This window comes from Acipenser ruthenus, chromosome 4 (assembly GCF_902713425.1).
Source record: "Acipenser ruthenus chromosome 4, fAciRut3.2 maternal haplotype, whole genome shotgun sequence".
Classification (NCBI taxonomy): domain Eukaryota; kingdom Metazoa; phylum Chordata; class Actinopteri; order Acipenseriformes; family Acipenseridae; genus Acipenser; species Acipenser ruthenus.
The window spans coordinates 104,757,726-104,777,725 of NC_081192.1; the positions used below are offsets into that span (position 1 = coordinate 104,757,726).

Genomic DNA, 20,000 nt, shown 5'->3' on the forward strand with positions numbered 1-20,000 from the left:
GCTCTTTCGTGAACTCCTCGCCTATGCCCTGCATGAGCTCTTGTAGAAGATGCTAGCATCAACTCTGTGGAGAAACCTGCCGTGGACACAATACAGTGCAGGATCCTCCACTGCAGGTCCCCCGCTCTCTTGGTAAGGGGCAGTTTATACAGAACCTTCCATACTGGCCTGCACCCCTCCTTTACCTCATGCCCTCCACCTTGAATCCACCAACCCCCTGAACTGGTGGGAATGTGATGCCTTCACACACATCTGGTAAATCTTCTTACTTTCTGCTGTATGAAGAGTTAGATCTTCAACTGTGTCTAGGTTTAATAGCATTCCCTCGTTACCTACATCCTCCTCTCCTTTACCTACTGCTGGACACACTAGCAGCCCTGGAAAGATGAAGTCTTGTCTCTGCCCTGTGCCGCTGGACATCTCCTCCCTCAAAGCCTCCCTGAACTCGGGGGAAAGTGAACTCCTGAGTTTACTGACCATTTTCTCAGCCAGTCTCTCAGAGTGCCAGCCCAGCTGCCCAGCCAGCTGTGTAGCAGTCAGCCAGCAGGAGAGCTCAAAGTTGATCAGGTGTTTCAGCCTGGTCACTCCTGCCCTCACAAAACAGGCACAGAGCGTCACTGACTGAAAAAAAAGTACAGGGAAGAGTGGATTGAAAAATAAGGGCTCCTCCAACAGGGCCCTGCCTGTCAGGGACCCCTCATCTCTTTTTACCCTCACTGCCCTCCAGGCATCTAAAACACTCAAGTAAAAAAAAGAGACCTACTTTAGCTAGTCTGGTACTCTCAATTAAAAACAGGTGTTTATCTATCCCCAGCCCCCCTACTCTGCTGAGGAAAAAACAAGCCAGCCTCTTCCAATGAGCCTCCTCCCCAGCATACAGGATCCTCTGAACAGCCTGCAGTCTGAAGGCTGCCACACTGCTGGCAATGCTGACCAGCCCCTGCCCCCTTCATCAGTATAAAGTTTTTTCCCCCTGTTAACGGGTTGGCTAACGGGGATGTCAAAGATAAGCGAGGAGTCAGAGAGCTCCCCCTCCATTTCCTCTGCTCCGTCCTCGCTGTCTGCTCCGCTGTCCACGGCTGCCAGCTCCTCCGTGGCTCTCCTCTCCTCCTCCTCCCAGTACAAGCTGTCACCGCTGCCTCTGCCTCCGCTTGCTGGGGTTCAGAGAGAGAAGAGCGCTGCACCGCGCCAGGTTGTAAGCCTGTCGCCGTGCCGCTCCCCTCTCCCTCCATGTCAGGAGGGGGGCCTGAGGGGGGCCTGAGACTGCAGGCTCCCCTCCAGCACAGGCTCGGGGCTCTGCTCCGTTCCCCGCTCGCTATTTGGCAGACCTGCAGCTTCTTTGTTTTTTTTAGCTATCATCACAATGCCCTCATCATTTTCAGTAGTTTCATTTTGTGACGGACCGTGGCTGAGTCTCTTCAGCCTCGGCTGTGGTGTGGGCGGCTTCATCCCGTTCGGCGGCTCCCTGCTCTCTGCAGACTCCGGCTGGCGCTGCGATGGGGGAGCAGCCTCATCCTCTCGCTCACCCCCAACATCCCCAGCCTCCTCCCTGCCATCAGTCCCCTGCTCCTTCCTTTCCTCATTTCTATTTTTTCTCGGGCAGGCCCTCCTCTGGTGTCCCTGTTCCCTACAGTTAAAGCACCGCATTGTGTCCGAGCTGACAAACACAACGCAGCCCGTCCCTTCCACACTGCAAAAACACAGCAAAAACGCCTGTCTCCGAAAAGACAGGACGTGCTCAACATTTGTATTTTTGCAACCTAATGGTATATTTTTAATTGGGGACACCAGTTTGCCATATCGGGCAAGTTCATTTGCCAAGGTCTCGTTTTTTAAAAATGGCGGCACGTTTGACATGATTACCTTGGTAACAGGGGTTACTAAGGGGGATACTTGGATAAAATCCCCTTCGACCGAAAAACCTTCCTCCACTAGTTGATTGACCAGCGATACCTCTTTTAAAAATACGACAAACCTTTTATTCATCCGGGATGCCGACCACCTCTCCCACTGTCAGCAGAGAGAGACCCAAGTGTACAAAGACGACAGCTTCCACGGTCCAGGATCACAGTAACTGAGTAAATGTTCATCCAATCAACACACGCCAACTTGTTTATGTCATTTCCGTTATAGGATTTGATTTGTATGGTGCTGTTTTTTTAAGATGTACGCGTTTTTTTGAGTTTGTACGCACATTTTAAGATGTACGCGTTTTTTTTGTTTGTACACAAATTTTAAGATGTAAGCCTTTTTTTTGAGTTTGTACACAAATTTTAAGATGTACACATTTTTTTGTTTGTCTGTATTTTTTATTTGCTTGTGTTTTGCACTTCAGGGCCACCGTAGCAAAATGAAAAGCATGTCTGCACATTAAAGGTTTGATTTTTCCTAGGCCATACACTGTAACGTCAGATTGGCCCTCTTTATTACTTTAGGGAATTCAATTACAGGGTACAAGATGGCTTGTGGTTCTGTTGATAATATTAAAAGCAAAACCGCGTACAAATATGTACTATTTCTTAATTAAAATGTTTAAAATAGGGTTCAGTCAGGAAACTCATCTGATAGATTATTCATTAAATCAATATATTCATACATATTTTACACTACATTCTTTGGACTTTGGCCTTGCTTTTTAAGATACCCCCTACTCATAAATTAGCTTGCAGATAAGTGGAGAGGCTGACTGTAGGGAAGTCATGGGCAGGGCGGTAGGATAGCTGGCCTCCCCCGTTAGACTAAGCCAAAAAGCAGGTTGAGGCTGGCTGGGAAGGAGAATGCAAAATCAATTCCTTGTTGATCATTGTTTATCGAAGGACAAACAAGATACTAGCTATTTGATGGACGATTTGATGTGGTATTGGAAACGCCTACAATATGCTTGATGTTTACACAATTTGATCTGAAGTTAAAGTGAGTTCCTTGCCAGAACTACTGGTTTGCTTAATAGAATTGTTGATAAAATACTAAGATCCATATTCACAATGAATTAGAGTAAAAGGACCCACACAGCAAAGGTTATTGCCTTGTCAAACAGACTTAATGAACCTATATATATATATATATATATATATATATATATATATATATATATATATATATATATATATATATATATATAAACTTGTATTATGTATCTACATGTACAGTATAGTAATACTCATTTACAGCATGTGGAATAATGGGCCTAATGCAGAAAGCTTTCAGTTTATGTTTTTAAGAGTGCTTAATTATTGAAATGTGTTTACAGCCTTGTGAATGATGTCAACACAGCACTCCATGACTGTTGATTAATTATTTTGTACAATGTATGTATGTTTAAAACTAAATTAAACAGCAGGATTTTTCTGGAGTCTGTAGTGTTAAATATGAGTACTGGTCTCTTTAACAACAGATTCTAAAAACTGTATTTCAATCAGAAACATAAGATTATAAAATATCGTAGCATACTCGAAAATGAATGTCATATCAGATCTAATGGTTTGTAGACAGGAAGTAAAATGGAAATATGATTTTAAAAAAAATAAAAAAAATAATAATAATAATCTGTATCACTGATATGTTAAAACAAAGTGGCTGTAAAAGTTATGGAACTTGACTAGGAAATGAAGCAAACATAGTTGTGTTGCAAACTGTAAGACAGTAGCTCAAAGGATCCAAATGGTCTATGAGATAAGCGGTTCTGACACTGTGGTGCAACAGTTTTTAAAATAACTGGCATGAAAGGGGTATTTTTTCTTATTCATAAATATTCATAAAATACACGTGTACCAAGTATGAAGCCATTATCTGTTTAGGCTTAATAACTTGTGGGTTACTGCTCTGTCCATAGTGCCCTACAGTGCTCAGGGGGGTGGAGACTTATCCAATTATGATCTTTCAGTTTTGTAGTTTTAATATATAATTTTTTTCTCAATAAAAACTTTTTTCCCCTTAACAGTGTGGAGTATGGTGTGTAGATAAGTGGAAAAAAATCATCATTTAAATGCATGAAACTCTGAGGCACTGAACACTGACACAACAAAATGTGAAAAAAGTTCAAGGGGGTGTAGACTTTCTATAGGCACTGTATGTGTAGTAGATGTGGGCGTGCCTGGAGTGCACAGATTGTTACACTTTGTCAGTCAATTCATTTAATTATATATATAAAAAAACAGCAACAAACAATGTTAAAATAACTTTTATTCTGATGACAAATACCTTCATGCCACATTCAGATTTTCCTTCTACAAAATCAGTAGACAAAACAGACTGCATCAAGTTTGATTCCCAGCATACTGTTTGTGGATCTTTCCCATCAGTATTACAAAGAGACAGCTCCCTGTTATACACTGAATACACAATGTTCTCCTCATTTTGGCATGTCCAGAATACATTAGTATACTGTTCACAAAAAATAAAACAGAATAAAATAAAAAATAAAATACAAATGAAGAAAATGATTTCTGAAATATAGCTGTTAAAATGCTTTATGTACAATTAACACTGATATCTTAAGAGACTTAAATAATATTGAAGAAGAACCACATTTATACAACATAGCCGATAGGACAGTGAGATTACCCACACTACTAAAGGAAATGTAATTCGACAGGAACATTCAAGCTGTCCAAAAATGACTGTACATTTAAAACTACCTACTAAAGAAAATAGCTTTGAGTTACAAATGGTTGCTGGCATGCATTTTAAACACAGGACTAATCTACAGCTGGGTGTTGACGTCAGAGTATTCACATTTAAGGAAAACACGTATTAACAAGACTTGTGCCTCAAGAAAAGTACTGACAACAGCCAAACTGTGGTTGCACCCTATTTTAACTGGATTGTCTTACTGTGGTATAGCAATGTCTTAAATATGTTGTCACAAACTTCAAAGCTACAAAACAATAACTTTGCAAGCATGCAAAGACGCATGGATGTTTTTGGACAATATTGAGAGTGACACCAAAAGGTTGCCTTTATTGGTTAAAGCTAGAGGCCGTCCAAATCTGCAAACAAATACAGAAATTTGTAAGTATATATCTGCGGAGTGTTCTGAGGAGCATCTGATGTGTTTAGTATTGGTATTAATAATGGCTTTGTGACAGGGAGGACCCTGTCGCTGGTTCAGCTGCGCTGTTGCTTAGTAAACAGGAAGGCTTGCCCAGAGTTGAGCTGATCGATTGGCATTCGAGGCTAATGCACTGGCATAGCCATACAGACGGGTGCTGAGTGAAAGCTTGCTGTGTTTACATCGAGGAGAGCGTCCGCTCCGAGGGATAACTACTACAGAACCCCTTCAACTGCAATCGGTGGCTGTGAAGGCTCTGCCCAGCCAGGACCGTCCAGAAGACCTGGAGTCACCAGAAGGCCAGGACTTCGGGAGCAACAGCAGTAGTTTAGGGCAGTGGTTCTCAAACTTTGTCATAGTGAGACTCCCTGAGCTATGAAAAAAATAACTGCGCCTCCCCAGTTTACTAAAACAATATAACAAACTGAAAATCCTATATGTTGCAAAAACATGAATAAAAAAGTAGAAGGAATTTGATCAATATAGAGCAGTATGAGTTTCATTCAAAACAGTACAAATAGAAGCAGATAAAATCTTTTTTTTTGTCCTGTTAACTTTCTTTGCTTAGTGGGTTTTAATGTAACTTCAAAATTGCTGCTTTTGTATTATTATGTGTATACTGTTGTTTAAATCTGTTATTTAAATGGTCTGATTGTGGTAGTTGTATGTGTGACATGCTATACAAATGTATTGTGGTTTGTTCTTTTTTTCTGCTATGTACTGTACAGTGCTTTGCGATACTTTTGTATAAAATGTGGTATATAAATGCAATAAATAAATAAATAAATAAACGCATTGCCCTTCCTGTGAAAAAACTTTCCGTGTTTAGATACTAAGGTAGGGTTGTCGTGTTTAGAGATGCCGGTGTAGCTTGCAGGGCTGCATGCAGTGATTTGCTTGTATTTCGCCGCACATTCGAGGCCTCGGTGCACCGCTGGACTCGCTCCATGTAAAGCCCAGTTTTAAATATGCTTCGTCATATTTTCGGCTAATGCGTTTTGCTGGAACCTCCGCTGCTGCCCTCACTTCGCTTTGTGTTGTACGTTTTTCTCCCTTTGTCACAAAACGATCCGTTTCTCATTAAAGCTGTTTCTCACTGTAAGCGCGCTGCTGAGCCTGTTTTTAAGTTTACTTGGCAGGGTAGGGAGGGGAGGAACTACGCAACGTACGTGTGACGTATCACAGTTGCTAAGGAACATTAGCACGTTAAACAAAAGCTTTTTGCGTTATTTCATTTTAGTTATTTTTAAATATAATACATTTAAAATATATCATAATTATTTTTTTTCAAATCATCCAAACTCTCCAAAAAAATAAAAGGACACACAGCTTGCGCCTCCCTTGCCGCCTTGCCACGCCTCCCTTGGGAGCCACGCCCCATAGTTTGAGAACCGCTGGTTTAGGGGATTTGATCCCAAACAGTAAGAGTGGGTTTTTATAGTGTAGTAGGTTCCTGGAGCACGACGTCTCTTTTAGTGAGGCTAGCGCTCTCCTTGTGTGGCAAGCCTTTATCTGTAGCTTTGTTTTGTTAAATCCAGCACTAGGATTACCATTGTTGGGACCCTTGCGCCAGGCCTGTGCTGCTCATTAAATCTGCACACCTGCTCAGTGTCTGATTCAGTATTATTCAGTGATGACCCACATAAGTAACATTAGCCTGGAATAGGTTTATAAAAATGTAAATCAATTTAATAAAATCATATCAAACAATATATGGGTTGAGTATCTCCAATTAAAGATATCAATCACTTTTGTCAGAAAATGATTAGGAACTGTCACATTTTCAAAGTCTTAGTCTTTAATTAACTCCTGCTTTGTGAAGGAGACAAAACATCTGTTAATTTAACAAAACTAGAACTGAACAACTAAGTTATATATTTCAGGTCACTTTAGCAGGTGAATCTGTGGAAGACTGCAAATTCCACGGGAGCCTGCGAATTCCCCAATTTCTGAGGAATTCCGTTATCCACAGATTTGGACGGCCGCTAGTTACAGCTGACACATTTTTAAAAATGGCATGTTTGTGCTCGAAGAGTTGAGAACATTTCTATTGTTCATTTTTTTCAAGGTCAATTAAAGGAAACAGGTTTGTCAGAAACTATCCTCTGGGAAGATACAGTACCTAAAACAAGTTTCCAGTAGCACTGTGGGTATCTCTCAGCACAAGCCAAGCAAAACAAGGACAGTCTGACCTACTTTTGTTGTTACTGTACATGGTTTAAACACATTCAGAAATAGTGCAGATACCTTGGACCCCATAAACCACATACCAACTCAAAGCTAGTAACTATATATGTTCAAGACTACTAGAATTCCTAGACCAGGACTAACTTAAAGAAAACATTGAAAAACAATGTCTGAATTTGCTCCAATATCTGAATTTTTTAATCAACAGTATTTGGTGTGCTACTTTACATTAAAAAAAAAAAAGATATATACAGCATACGAGCACAATCAGTGATGAAGTTTATCATGATTTAAAAACAGTATTGGTAATTACATAAAGTAGCCCCACAACAATGAGGATTTTAATTTCATTTTTTAAAACCCCAGCTGACTTCTGAAATGGAATTTAGTACGCCCAGCTGAAATGCTTGTGCTATAAAAACTCCTCCTAAGCATTCATTAATAGTTCTGCTCTTCAGCATACACACTGGGTACCATGTGTCTGAAGAGATCCTTTTAAAAGAACTCTAACCCTCCTACCCTGGGAGCCTTGCTGCTTCTGCAGTTGGGAGCCTTTCTACAACTTTTAATTTATGGAATAAAACAGTGATGCCATTGTGATTTCAGAACCAATGTCAAAGACTGTGTATGCACCATGCTCAATGTTCCCCCTGCTGGGGTGACACAACTGTGGTCAGGTGAAGCAGACAGATGCTGCTTTTCAGTCTGAGATACATGCTAACATAATACTGTTCAAGTACAAAAAAAAATAATAAAAAAAGAAAAGAAAAAGCACTCAGTTGCATATTGTATTGGAGAAGCAGGATTGTGCTTGGCATGGATATAAGGCTAACCCTCCTCCTCCTCCTCCTCCTCTTCCATTTTTTCTTCAAAATGTTTATCAGGAAGCCTAAAACATTCTTCAAAATAGTTCACAAGAGACTGGTATAGGTGTTTCTTTATTCCTTCAGTATGCATGAAATGTCCCTCATCTGGATAGATCTGAAAAAAATAAGAAACAAAATAAATAAATAATATTGATAATATTGATTGCTAACAGGTTTGCAAAGCTTCAAAAACCAATGCACTGCACACAGCTAGCAGTATTCTATATAACTTAATAGTTGCTAGAGATTATTATCGGGGAATTAGTTATCTGTTTTACTAAATGTCTTGGTGTCCATGAACACATAACCCCCCACTCTTCAAATATATATATTATCTTATTCATTTTTTGGGATGACAAATGATTGAAATGGGACATAAATCTATCTGTATCCCTGATTATCGTCCTCTTAAAAAAAGCAGGAAAAAAAGCAAGATACGCAAGAAGTAGGGAAAAATGTAACTCTTATATATATAGTAGTGCTGCAGAACGACTGGGTGGGATATGTGGTTCAGGTCAGTTTCTGGAATAGGACGGCCAATACTGGACCAGCACAAGTTTAATTACACTTTGATTTAGGCCCAGGTATGTTTAAATTGCAATCCTTAAATTAGTTTACCTACCTTAGATGCACATTTTTGTAGTTGTCTAATAATGGCGGGGAAAATACATAACCAACACTCACAACAAATATAGTGTAACGTTCTTCACGTCTTTAAGGGAAACAAGACTCGGGGAGACCAGGCAGGATTCCAAACTTTGCCAGTTTATTTTTTAGTAAACTGATAGAAACAGCAAATCTCTGTTTGGGCTGGGGTTCACGCCAAAATAACAAACTTCTAATTCTAATTTCTCTTCAATCGTCTCCTCACTCTCCCTCACTCTCAGGTGTCTTCTTTTCTCTCAACCACACTCATTCTATCCCTCTTCTACTCCACAGACTCACTTTCTGGTTCTTCTAACTGCTTCACAGCTACAGCCCTCTCATTCAGCCTCTCTATCCCTCACAGTTTCACAGCAACCACTCTAGCTGAAGTCTGTGAACGTTCTCCCTCTCCCTCTATATAACCTCGGGAGGCCCCGCCCACCACCCGGATCAACCAGTCAGATCCATTCCCCATGACCCTCCGGCTCCCACCGTTTCTGGAGAATAGCAAAGAATGATTCCAACTGGTGAATCCCTCGGCAGCAGGCGACACACGCACACATGCACACACGTGCACACACGCACACACACCACACACGCACTCTAACGGCATGCCCGTTCCCTTAAAATACACATAACACTAAACAAGACATGACATCGCCAGGGTCGTTACAATAGAATAAAACAAGAATATTATCATTTTCCTCATGCTGGATCTCATTTAGGCTCAACATCTGAGTGTAGTTTTACTGAATGTAAAAATATATACAGAGGCTAACCTAACCCTAACCCTTTTCTGATACAATTGTGTACTTGCATATATCATGCAAAAAGATGTACACATTAATTACATTGTAACTATGCATAATACCATTGTAATGATGTGTAAGTACACATGTACTTACCAAGTAAATCCACAGTGATTAGAGAGCTGTGATGCAAAGTGTTATCAAAGTATTCTATGAAACATGAAAGGCATCTCTTACCTGAAGTGAGTAATTCGCTTTTGCACTGATTAGATGAGAAATGAAGTCTGCAGTATGCTGGAAATGAACTTTCTCTGTAAAGATAAACCCCTCTTTAGTAGATGAAGTGTACATTTTACACAAAGAATAACTACAAGTGTAGATGTGTGAACACTTACCATCTGCGGTTGGGTGAATAATCAAATATGTTTTGTCATTCATCTGTGCTGCACGAGGAGCTAACTTAGCCATCTGTCAAAATATAAAACATAATAGCAAGAATTGGATTTTGAAATATGTAAAACAATTACACATATATTTGAAATGAGAATAGGTAGAATACTTTGTACAGACCTCATACGCTCTACTGTCCTTTTCTGGTGATCCTAAATATCGTTCTGAAAATGCAGATGCTGAAAGAGAATAGTTGAGACCATAATCATTGAAATGCATGCTGTGTACTGTTACTTAAACAGGCTCTCACAATATGCTTATTCAGGTTGTGCAGCTAACTTCTGTATTTTTATTGTCATTATAACCTTCTGACATCTGCTTTACAGATGTCCTGTTTGTATACTTATAATACATCCTATCTGAGTTTCTGCTTCGACACTTCTTGGATTATTTTATTGTGCTCCTCAGTAAACACCCAGTAAATCTGTTACTTAAATAGCTAGACCACTGGAGAGAAACATTAAAGGATGTGATTTAGAGTTGTCTTTGAAAAAAAACAAACATGTAACTGCAATAAGCACCATATAATGTTAATAGCTTAAGATACCTGATGAAAGTGCCAAGACTGCTGATAAATTGAACAGTAAAAGAACATTTTAAGAAACCGCTGTAATACATTGAACCAGCCAGTGTTCAAACAACTCAGCACATCCACACTAAGGCTTAAAACATGCTGACAGCTTATTAATGCTTTACAGCAGGTGGGGATTCCCAATCTGGTCATCATGCCACAATAGACAAGGGTCCATTCCTTCTGTTTAAAGTCACTCCTGCTGATAGCATCATAAGCTGCTGTTAGTAAAGTAATTCACTTGAGCCACACAGCCCGTTCCTCTGTCAGCTGCTTTCTTTCCATGACCAGTGATTACACATTGTGCTTACCATACAACGTAAAGTCTGTGATTGGAGAAAGAGCGGCTCCACATTGTAATAGGGAATCTTCAGAGGTGAGGAGCAGAGTGGTTAAATAACCTCCATATACCTGGAAAAACACACAACATGCACACAATACAAAGACAGGTCATGAATTAGTGAAGGTCCGTGGTGCAATTACCCCCTTTGAACACCTGATGGCGCTGAATGTGAATATAAATGACACAACCATAGCTTATGCATTGTCCATAACTTCAAAAACACTCAATCAAAAATGATATGTTAAAAGTGTCAACCAGCCCAGGTGTTTGTCTGCTTGACTTGTGAGTTTCTTGTGAGTTTCTTGTGAGTTTTGCGAATGCGTTATATGACTTATTTTCAGGCAGCTGTGGTTTTTAATACAGTTACCATTCTGATTTCAAAACTACTGTAAATTATTTACCAATTATATTCATTTACTATCATTACTGAGCTACATATACGAATATCATCACAGGTGCTACCATTTATGATCCAGATCTCCACATATTTCAGCTGCCTCTCCAAATGATAAAAAATATAGAAATCTGTCAGGGATTGAGTGAATAAAAAAGAAGAGCATACATTAGCTGTCATAGAACTCAGCTCTGTCAGGGATTGATTGAATAAAAAAGAAGAGCATACAGTAGCTGTCATAGAATTCAGCTCTATCAGGGATTGATTGAATAAAAAAGAAGAGCATACAGTAGCTGTCATAGAACTCAGCTCTGTCAGGGATTGATTGAATAAAAAAGAAGAGCATACAGTAGCTGTCATAGAATTCAGCTCTGTCAGGGATTGATTGAATAAAAAAGAAGAGCATACAGTAGCTGTCATAGGCAACATTGTACCCAACTCTTTCTAAAGTGGTATTATCGGACTCTTGGTTAATGCACACCACGGAAATGCAATTTATATTAAAATGAGTTGCACAAGAAACATGAATGCAAATGTAAATATTATGTATAATATAAAGTACAAACAGAACAGAATAACTCAATTGTAAGCCTTGAATTATAGCTAAGAATTGAATTGCCTGTAACTACAATGCATCAATAATTATACTGAACTGTTGACCTGGGAAGCGGTCAATAGGTTTTCTGCTGGTAACAGTGTAAAACAGTACAATCTGGTAACTGCAATCATCATACAACATATGACACCACACCAGCTTGCACTTTTTGATAAACACGATATGTGGAATAAATGTAGCATATGCAAAACTACTATCTTTTTACAGCAGTTTCTAGTTTTTTTTGTTTTTTTTTTTAATGCAGAAATATTTAAGATACAGATGGACAGGACATTCGGGAGAACGTCTGGTGTGAGTATTGCTCTCCTGCATATAAGAATAATGCTTTTCTAATATAAAATATTAGTACTTGTTTAATGTCATTTGTTATTGGCTATACTTATAATGATGCTTGCCTTTAGCTCCCATCATCTTGAAGAAAGTGCTGACAAGCAGGCTGGGCTTTTCTTGAGCATTTGGTCACCACTATAATGCAGTGAAGTGCACAGGGGATATACACGGGACCATATTCATGAATCAATAGTGGGGTCCAGATAATACATTTCAGTCCTCAGCACTTAATAGAGTTACTGGCAGGCTAATGATTCATGAAAATAGTACACGATGACATTGCACAGTCTACTGGAAGCCATAATAGTAGTACAGTATTTCATGTTAGATTTCGAAATGTTACTTTTTTCAATTTTTGACAGTTTTTCATCTATGGAAAACTACAAAGCTGCATGTAATTCAATATGTTAACGTAATATTATTTAGCTGGTTTCATATAACTTTGTGAAGCAAAATTAGTTAATTCTATAGGAAATGCAAAACTTTTGGCCATCGCTGTATAGTTATGATATGTTGAATATGCCTGGCATATTCAATATTTGTGGACATGAGTGGTAAATACAAATTTGTACCAATCATAATGACTAATGTGTGTATGAACAGACATTATTTAGAATCTATATACCAAGTATTTGTTGCAGCAAAGCCTATAGTATATTAAATTAAAAAACAATGTCACACAAACTAATTAATTTTAATACTGAGAATAATGTGTCAATGTCTATATAAAATACAGTATATCATCAGAAACAGTTACATTTAAAAAAAAAAAACTGTCACATGTGACATGTATGATCATGTGCAGCAAAAGTGCTGTGTCGCCTTACAACAAATAATATCATGTCCAGTGTGAGGTCATGTGATGTAACAATAGAGATTACCTCTCCAAAAGCCCCAATTCTGGTTTTGTCAATGTACGGCTCTTTAGATATAAAGCTGCAAAAACAAAAATATGTTTTTTTAGACAAAGATTCTTCCCAAGTGCATTTCTTTAACTATACATTTCTCCAGAAAAAAAAAATAAAAATCTATTTTATCCAACATGAATGATTTCAGAACTCACAGTAAGGGCATTATTCCTGTGGTATTCAGCCAGAATTCATTATGAATTTGCAGCCATTATTTTAAAGTGTTACCCATTACAGATTTAGAAGCTGTTCTACCTTAAAGCAGATTTAGTTGTATTCCTAACCTCATACCTCATAATAACTCATACCTGAGAACTTGTAATAAACCCTGTTCTTCAAAAATTCCTAGTTTTCGCTGAACTGTGTGTAAAAGTTTGGTCCCTTGGAAACCGCTGCCATGGCCATCAAAGCGTATTACAATGGTGCTGAAACTGCTGACCAGGACAGTGGCCCAATCCACCTGGTACTGTTCTGTCACTATCTTTCCACCTGGCGTGCCATCGCTGGAATAAATCAAATACAAAATAAAGAACAAACCAGATGTTAAACAGTAAAAAAAAATTACAAATTATTTATTTCTTAGCTGACGCCCTTATCCAGGGCGACTTACAATTGTTACAAGATATCACATTATTGTTACATATAATTACCCATTTATACAGTTGGGCTTTTTACTGGAGCAAACTAGGTAAAGTACCTTGCTCAAGGGTACAGCAGCAGTGTCCCCACCGGGGATTGAACCCACGACCCTCCGGTCAAGAGTCCAGAGCCCTAACCACTACTCCACACTGCTGTAAATAGGCATGAACATGAAATACCACGGTTATCTTGACTAATGTGTAAAGACTTTATGAAAAGATTCCACAAATTAGTTCACATGCTGGGATTCAAGTGAGTGATTAATTAGCAATTGAATCCCAGCACAGATGTATATATAGATGCACAGATCACTCACTCGGGGTTGGGTGTTCATGATTGGAGAGAGAGAGAGAGAGAGAGAGAGAGAGAGAGAGAGAGAGAGAGAGAGAGAGAGAGAGAGAGGGAGAGATTTGTATTTTTGAGTCGGTTATTCCATGTATGTGCTTTGGCAACACAATTCTTTGTATTGTCATGCCAATAAAGCCAATTTGAATTTGAATTTGAGAGAGAGAGAGAGATAGAAAAAGCTACTTGTTTGTTTAATGTTTGTTCACTGTTTGTTTGTTTGTTTATTTGTTTTTGGCCAACATGCTGTTTTGTTTTGTTCTGCAGTGTTTTGTTTTGTTCAACTGTTTTATTTGTTCATCTATAATAAACGCGCAAGCAGCACATTCACATTTCACTCGCAGTGCTATGTGTGTTTCTTCTGGGTTTGACATCACCGCTCAGGCCAGCTTGCCACACTGACACACAGAGATAAGCCAGCAACTAAGCTTTGCACGCAAAGAGGTGTAAAAACTGTAGAAAACAGCAGGTATTTGGTGGTGCATAAAGATCCTCCATGAACACACACCAGCGCTGTTGTCCGATGCTTCTTCCAGAAACTGGCAACTGACATCATTGCTTCATTTCTGTTAATAACATTATTGTGTCTAATGATAATGATTATGCTATAAAGTGTAACTGCCATCGTCACATCCTGGGGACTCAAATTAAAACTTGTAAGTTTAAAGCCTCCCTGTGACCTCAAATGGCCTCTCAAACATGCCTTACTGTATTTCTCAGTAAATCTGGTACACCAGAGAGTAGCCATTACCTGTCCCCCTGCAACACCTATGTGTGCTATGTGGTATTTCTTATATCAGTTATGGGCAGAGTGTTGAAGGGGACAGGTTAATGGTTACACTCTGGTGTACCAGGTGAACTGGTGAGAGAACTGAGCTGAACTGAGGCCACAGGGGTGAAACAGAAAGTGATACATAATAAAGAATCTAAACATCAGGAATACCTGTACATTACTTAAGATTACTATACTATCTCCTACTCAAGACATACCCAAGTACAAAGGGAAGCAGAGCAATGCTGGGCAATTTTTCTGTGTCCACAATTGCAATCATCTTTACAGACGTAGAAGCTGAGAAAGCCTTTTTACAGGCTGGTCATTATATTAATGTAAGGGATCTGTATAGTATGTCGAATAAATGTCATGTTAAATAAGTATAGTACCAGTTCATAAGACTTTGTACTATAATATTTCCTGTCAGGTTTAGTAAACAAACACACAAATGGCTTCATTCGAATATACTTACACAATTCACTTACAATAAGTGCATTATAGTGTTAACAGTATTTTAGTGCACAGTGGTACGCATTGAACTAATGGTAATTGCATATTGCTAGAACTAATTTAGCAAACATGAACACAAATGAATCACACAAGGCACTAATTATAGCTGTACTTTAGTAAAGGTCATTCCACAGCAGGGAACTAAGGGGGGAGCGAAATATTGCTGCAGGTATAAATCTACTGTAACTTATTGTATGGCAGAGATTAGAAATGACCATTCTGTTGTCAGTACTGTACGTGTGACTAAAGTACAGTAGTATGCTGCCAGATGTAGAGTTTTCACTACTGTAATGTTGGGGTTGTTGGCGCCTTTGCTTTTTTAAATTTTCCTTCAGATGATAATATTACTTTGAATTTCCTTTACAGCTCTTCACAATTCCGATGCTGATTTATTTAGCCTGTTGGAGTAGCTGCTCGGCTCCATGATGCAACCCTGAGCTTATCACAGGATTCTAACATTCCCATTCTAGATCCTCGGAATTGTGATTCACTGTACCAGCATTCCACTGGTCATTATGTAAGGTACAACATTAGAAAATACCTACACCAACAGAAGCAGAGGATAGTGTGCAGTGTCCACAAAGCCAGCAGGTTTCAGGATCTGTAGTGTTAGTGCTAAAAATAGACAACAAAATAATGTTATTGTCATTAAACACATAAAGAGAAGATCTTCTACTCATAAAAAAAACACAATCATCACTGCATCATGTTCTCTAAATGAGAGCTATGGTTTGTAACACTTGTCTTGCCTTTTATTAGCTTTATTAAACTGGTGCTTTAACTGAGCTATGATTCTTTTGTTTCTTCAGGTTTTTTTTTTACAATAATTCAGAATATTCAAATAATTAAGATACACAGCAATAGATACACTGTTGCATTCTGGGGAGAAGATATTGGTATCCAAAGACAACAACAGGGAAGTGTCAGGCGTGATTGACACCCGTTTCATTTGCTGTGATTTTCCTTAGCCCTGGCAACATCTGTTTAGCTGCTGGTCAGAAGCCAGGAATACATTGAAAATGATTGCACTGAGTGCTTAGCAAAGCCCCTGCAACCTGCTGCACAATTACCAGGTTTGTTTTATATTTCAATAAAGAACCCACGTTGCCTCACAAATAAACACTAAGAGGTGAGTGATTTAAGACGGTATTTTATTGAAAAGGCATAAGCCTACCTATGATTTCCTGCAAATGAGTTGTACAGACAGAAATATGTATGTGTATTGGCATTGATAACGTTTTCTAATACCCACAATATTATCACTCATAGACACACATATAATTATAACATAACTACAATAGATCAAAATAAGGTCGACACCACCAGTAATTATACAATCCTGCTCCAGAACTGAAAACCTGCCTTTTCAATGCTGTCTTAACATTAGTGAATGCTAAGATCTTTCTTTGCTTTGGCCAACATCCAGTTTCTCATCTAAACTAAATGCAAATGATTTTAGAGCTAATCAATAAATAAAAGTGAAGTCAAACATAACGTTCGGGCGAGCATTAACTACAAAGGAACGCTTCAGGAATGAACAGTCCTTCAAACGTAATGTTCGGGCGAGCATTAACTACAAAGGAACGCTTCAGCAATGAACAGTCCTTCAAACATAACGTTTGGGTGAGCATCAACTACAAAGGAACGCTTCAGGAATGAACAGTCCTTCAAACGTAACGTTTGGGTGAGCATTAACTACAAAGGAACGCTTCAGGAATGAACAATCCTTCCTGCTGCAGACGGATCTTTATGGTCCTGGAATTTCAATGGAGGGCATGTCACACATTTTAAAAAAGCTTTCTCAATTTAAATGCTAGTATTGCACCATTGTGACATTAAAAGGCAATAAAAGGGCAGACATAAATAAGACCCACTCAGCGCTGAATAAATAATGCAGCTTTCCTGGCTGATGTGGTGATGTTGAAGGTGGAGGCTAAATAAGCCTAGGAGTGTAGACTAAAATTGTACTGGTAATAATATGATAGAAAATGTGTTGGCAATGTTAAATCAGTTTGCTGGAGATGACATTGGCAAGAGTAGAGTTGTCTTAGGCTTAGAGAATTATTGAATGTTAAGGCATGTGCAAGAAAGTATGGGAAAGGAGACATATGGAAAACAATTCACCACATTAACCTTTTAAAGGAGAGTAGTTAGTGGTTGGTTGCACCTGAGTGGAGTAACAGCTGAATAAGTCATTTCTATTGCTGACAAGTATAATTAGTAAGATTATTATAAGATATAATCTGACCTGCCAAAAAACAAATGTGGTCATATGATCCATTAGGCATATACATCTGTGATCAACTGTTAAGCAACAAGCACAGGAAACAAAACGATCTCAGTGACTTCACAAGTGCAAGCACAGGAAACAGAACGATCTCAGTGACTTCACAAGTGTAAGCACAAGAAACAGAACAATCTCAGTGACTTCACAAGTGCAAGCACAGGAAACAGAACAATCTCAGTGACTTCACAAGTGCAAGCACATATACCCCCAGAGAAAGCACAGATCTAGTAGCAAGCAGATGATGGTTCAAGATCACAGATGCATCGTGGCCCAAGCACACAACCCTTCACCGCTGAACAACGTGGGTGACACAATTGAAGTTTGCACATCCTGTTTGTTCTGCCTTTAAGGCCATTCTGGTTTTGGACAGTCAGTGTATTATTCCAGTTCTATTCCCCCCCCCCCCCCCCCCCCCAAGGTCGTGCAATATATGTTTTTACTACTGCAGGTTTTTACTACTTATGTTTGAATAAATTAAATCTTCACATGCTAAGCGCTTCGATATGAAAATAGATTCTAGTTAACCAAATGTTCTTCAGGAAAATGCATTGTCAGAAGAGCAGTTTGTTATTGCACAATACATACTGTAGTCATCTATGTTTATGTCTTGGTACTCCATTTTTGGCATCTGCATGGAATCATGAGTCTTCTTTACCATTTCATTGGTCTCCAAATCATAAACACCTGGAATGAGAGAAAAACAAATTTCTGTAGTACTTTTAAAATAATAATTATTCCTGGTCTTCCAGTAAGTATTTGTGGAAACGGTTTGTTATTACATGGAATGGAATGTAAAGTTTGTTATCATGTAATCAGGTAGCTAAAGGTTATTGACCAGGTCACATACGAGCTGGAATCATTGGTATTTTACCATCTCATTACAATATAATTACATGGCTGTTCATGTACAAGTTGGAGTCATTGATATTTTACCATCTCATCACAATGTAATTGCATGTCTGTTCATGTACAAGTTGGAGTCATTGATATTTTACCATCTCATTACAATGTAATTGCATGTCTGTTCATGTACAAGCTGGAATCATTGATATTTTACCATCTCATTACAATGTAATTCCAAATGAATACCATGCATACGATGCAAACTAAAAGTAAGGATGTTGCTCTGAATACCCTGATATTCTGTTTCCTGGATCACTTCTATATAATAAACGAAAGTAAAAGGGGATAGATGTCTTCTGAGTGGATAACCATGTTTCACCCTCTACTTACAGCTCTGAAATGCAGAGTACCGGCACCATGAGAATGTTATCCACTCTTTGTTTGATAAAATATAATATATTGTATGACATGTAGAAATATATTTGATTGTTTGTGAAGAACAGAGACTTGTTGATATTACCTGTGGTTCATCTGATTAATGTCTCCTCTGTAGGTCTGTCTGAGAAATGTTAAGAAGCTGTAGATGTGCCTTTTATTTCTTGCAGTAAAATCTGATTTAATAATTTGTAAGCCTATTAGACCATCACTGTTCATTTCTGTGTCTAAGCTACTCTGAGACTGTTATTCATTTTATACCACACGCGGGGGTATATCTAGCATGGCATACATTTTTGTTTTTCCACGTAAGTGTGTTGGAGTTTAACACTGCTGTTATAAGAATGTATATCTCCTTCATGTACCATTCTCCAGCAACCAGACACTAATCTCCCATTGTTTTCTATGGAGGGCAGTCATGCTGCTATTACTCAGTAGTAGAAAAGATGCCCCAAATTAACGACACCTGAAAGCACTGCTTACTGATGAAACTTTTCAGTTGTAAGACACCCTGGATAAGGGTGTCTGCTAATAAATTATATACAAATAAATAACCTTGAACAAGTTGCAATAAAATAGTGATAATGACACTGCTATGCTCGTTCCTCTGTAATAATGAACCTTGGCTCTCTGGCCTCAGGACTTCCATTATTACCTTGTAACTCACCACAGCAATGTCATTATCCCTTACATAACAAATAAATGATTAAATTCACATCTTCAATTTAAAGTCATAGTTTAAGCAGTCAGGGTTTTAGAATATGTGAGTACCGGAATCCCGGGTAGTGACAGTATAGCCTATATAATATTATACTATTTTTGGCTTGCTGTTTCAGTCTGTAAATGATTTATATCAACACCTGTGGATTTCCTACTGGTTCTGTTTACATAACCGCTGCCATTCCTATCCTTTCCCACAGTGCTAATTCCCTGCTCTTTGACAGAACCACACAGGCAGTCCTGAGGGCCCAATGGGATAAACAGCATGACATGCTTAAGTGGTTTCACATCATTTGCAGGTTACTCAGGGGAAATGATTGACAAGTTTGGAGGTTCTATT

The 20,000-nt window shown here is 38.7% G+C and overlaps 1 protein-coding gene across 5 annotated transcripts in view; it reads right to left on the reverse strand.

Annotated features, from left to right (window-relative positions):
- Window positions 1-4,164: 4,164 nt before the first annotated feature.
- The window catches only part of LOC117400354 (dipeptidyl aminopeptidase-like protein 6), a 279,665-nt gene continuing 263,829 nt past the window's right edge, over window positions 4,165-20,000 (reverse strand). For all 5 annotated transcript variants that reach the window (XM_034000187.3, XM_034000189.3, XM_034000186.3 and 2 more), the window contains exons 18-26: window positions 18,248-18,346; window positions 15,921-15,990; window positions 13,418-13,612; window positions 13,083-13,137; window positions 10,830-10,929; window positions 10,068-10,126; window positions 9,893-9,965; window positions 9,735-9,808; window positions 4,165-8,218 (exon numbers count right to left, since the gene is read on the reverse strand). In XM_034000187.3, the coding sequence (XP_033856078.1) occupies window positions 8,066-8,218; window positions 9,735-9,808; window positions 9,893-9,965; window positions 10,068-10,126; window positions 10,830-10,929; window positions 13,083-13,137; window positions 13,418-13,612; window positions 15,921-15,990; window positions 18,248-18,346 (878 nt within the window). In that variant the 3' untranslated portion in view covers window positions 4,165-8,065. The remainder of the gene's footprint in view (window positions 8,219-9,734; window positions 9,809-9,892; window positions 9,966-10,067; window positions 10,127-10,829; window positions 10,930-13,082; window positions 13,138-13,417; window positions 13,613-15,920; window positions 15,991-18,247; window positions 18,347-20,000) is intronic.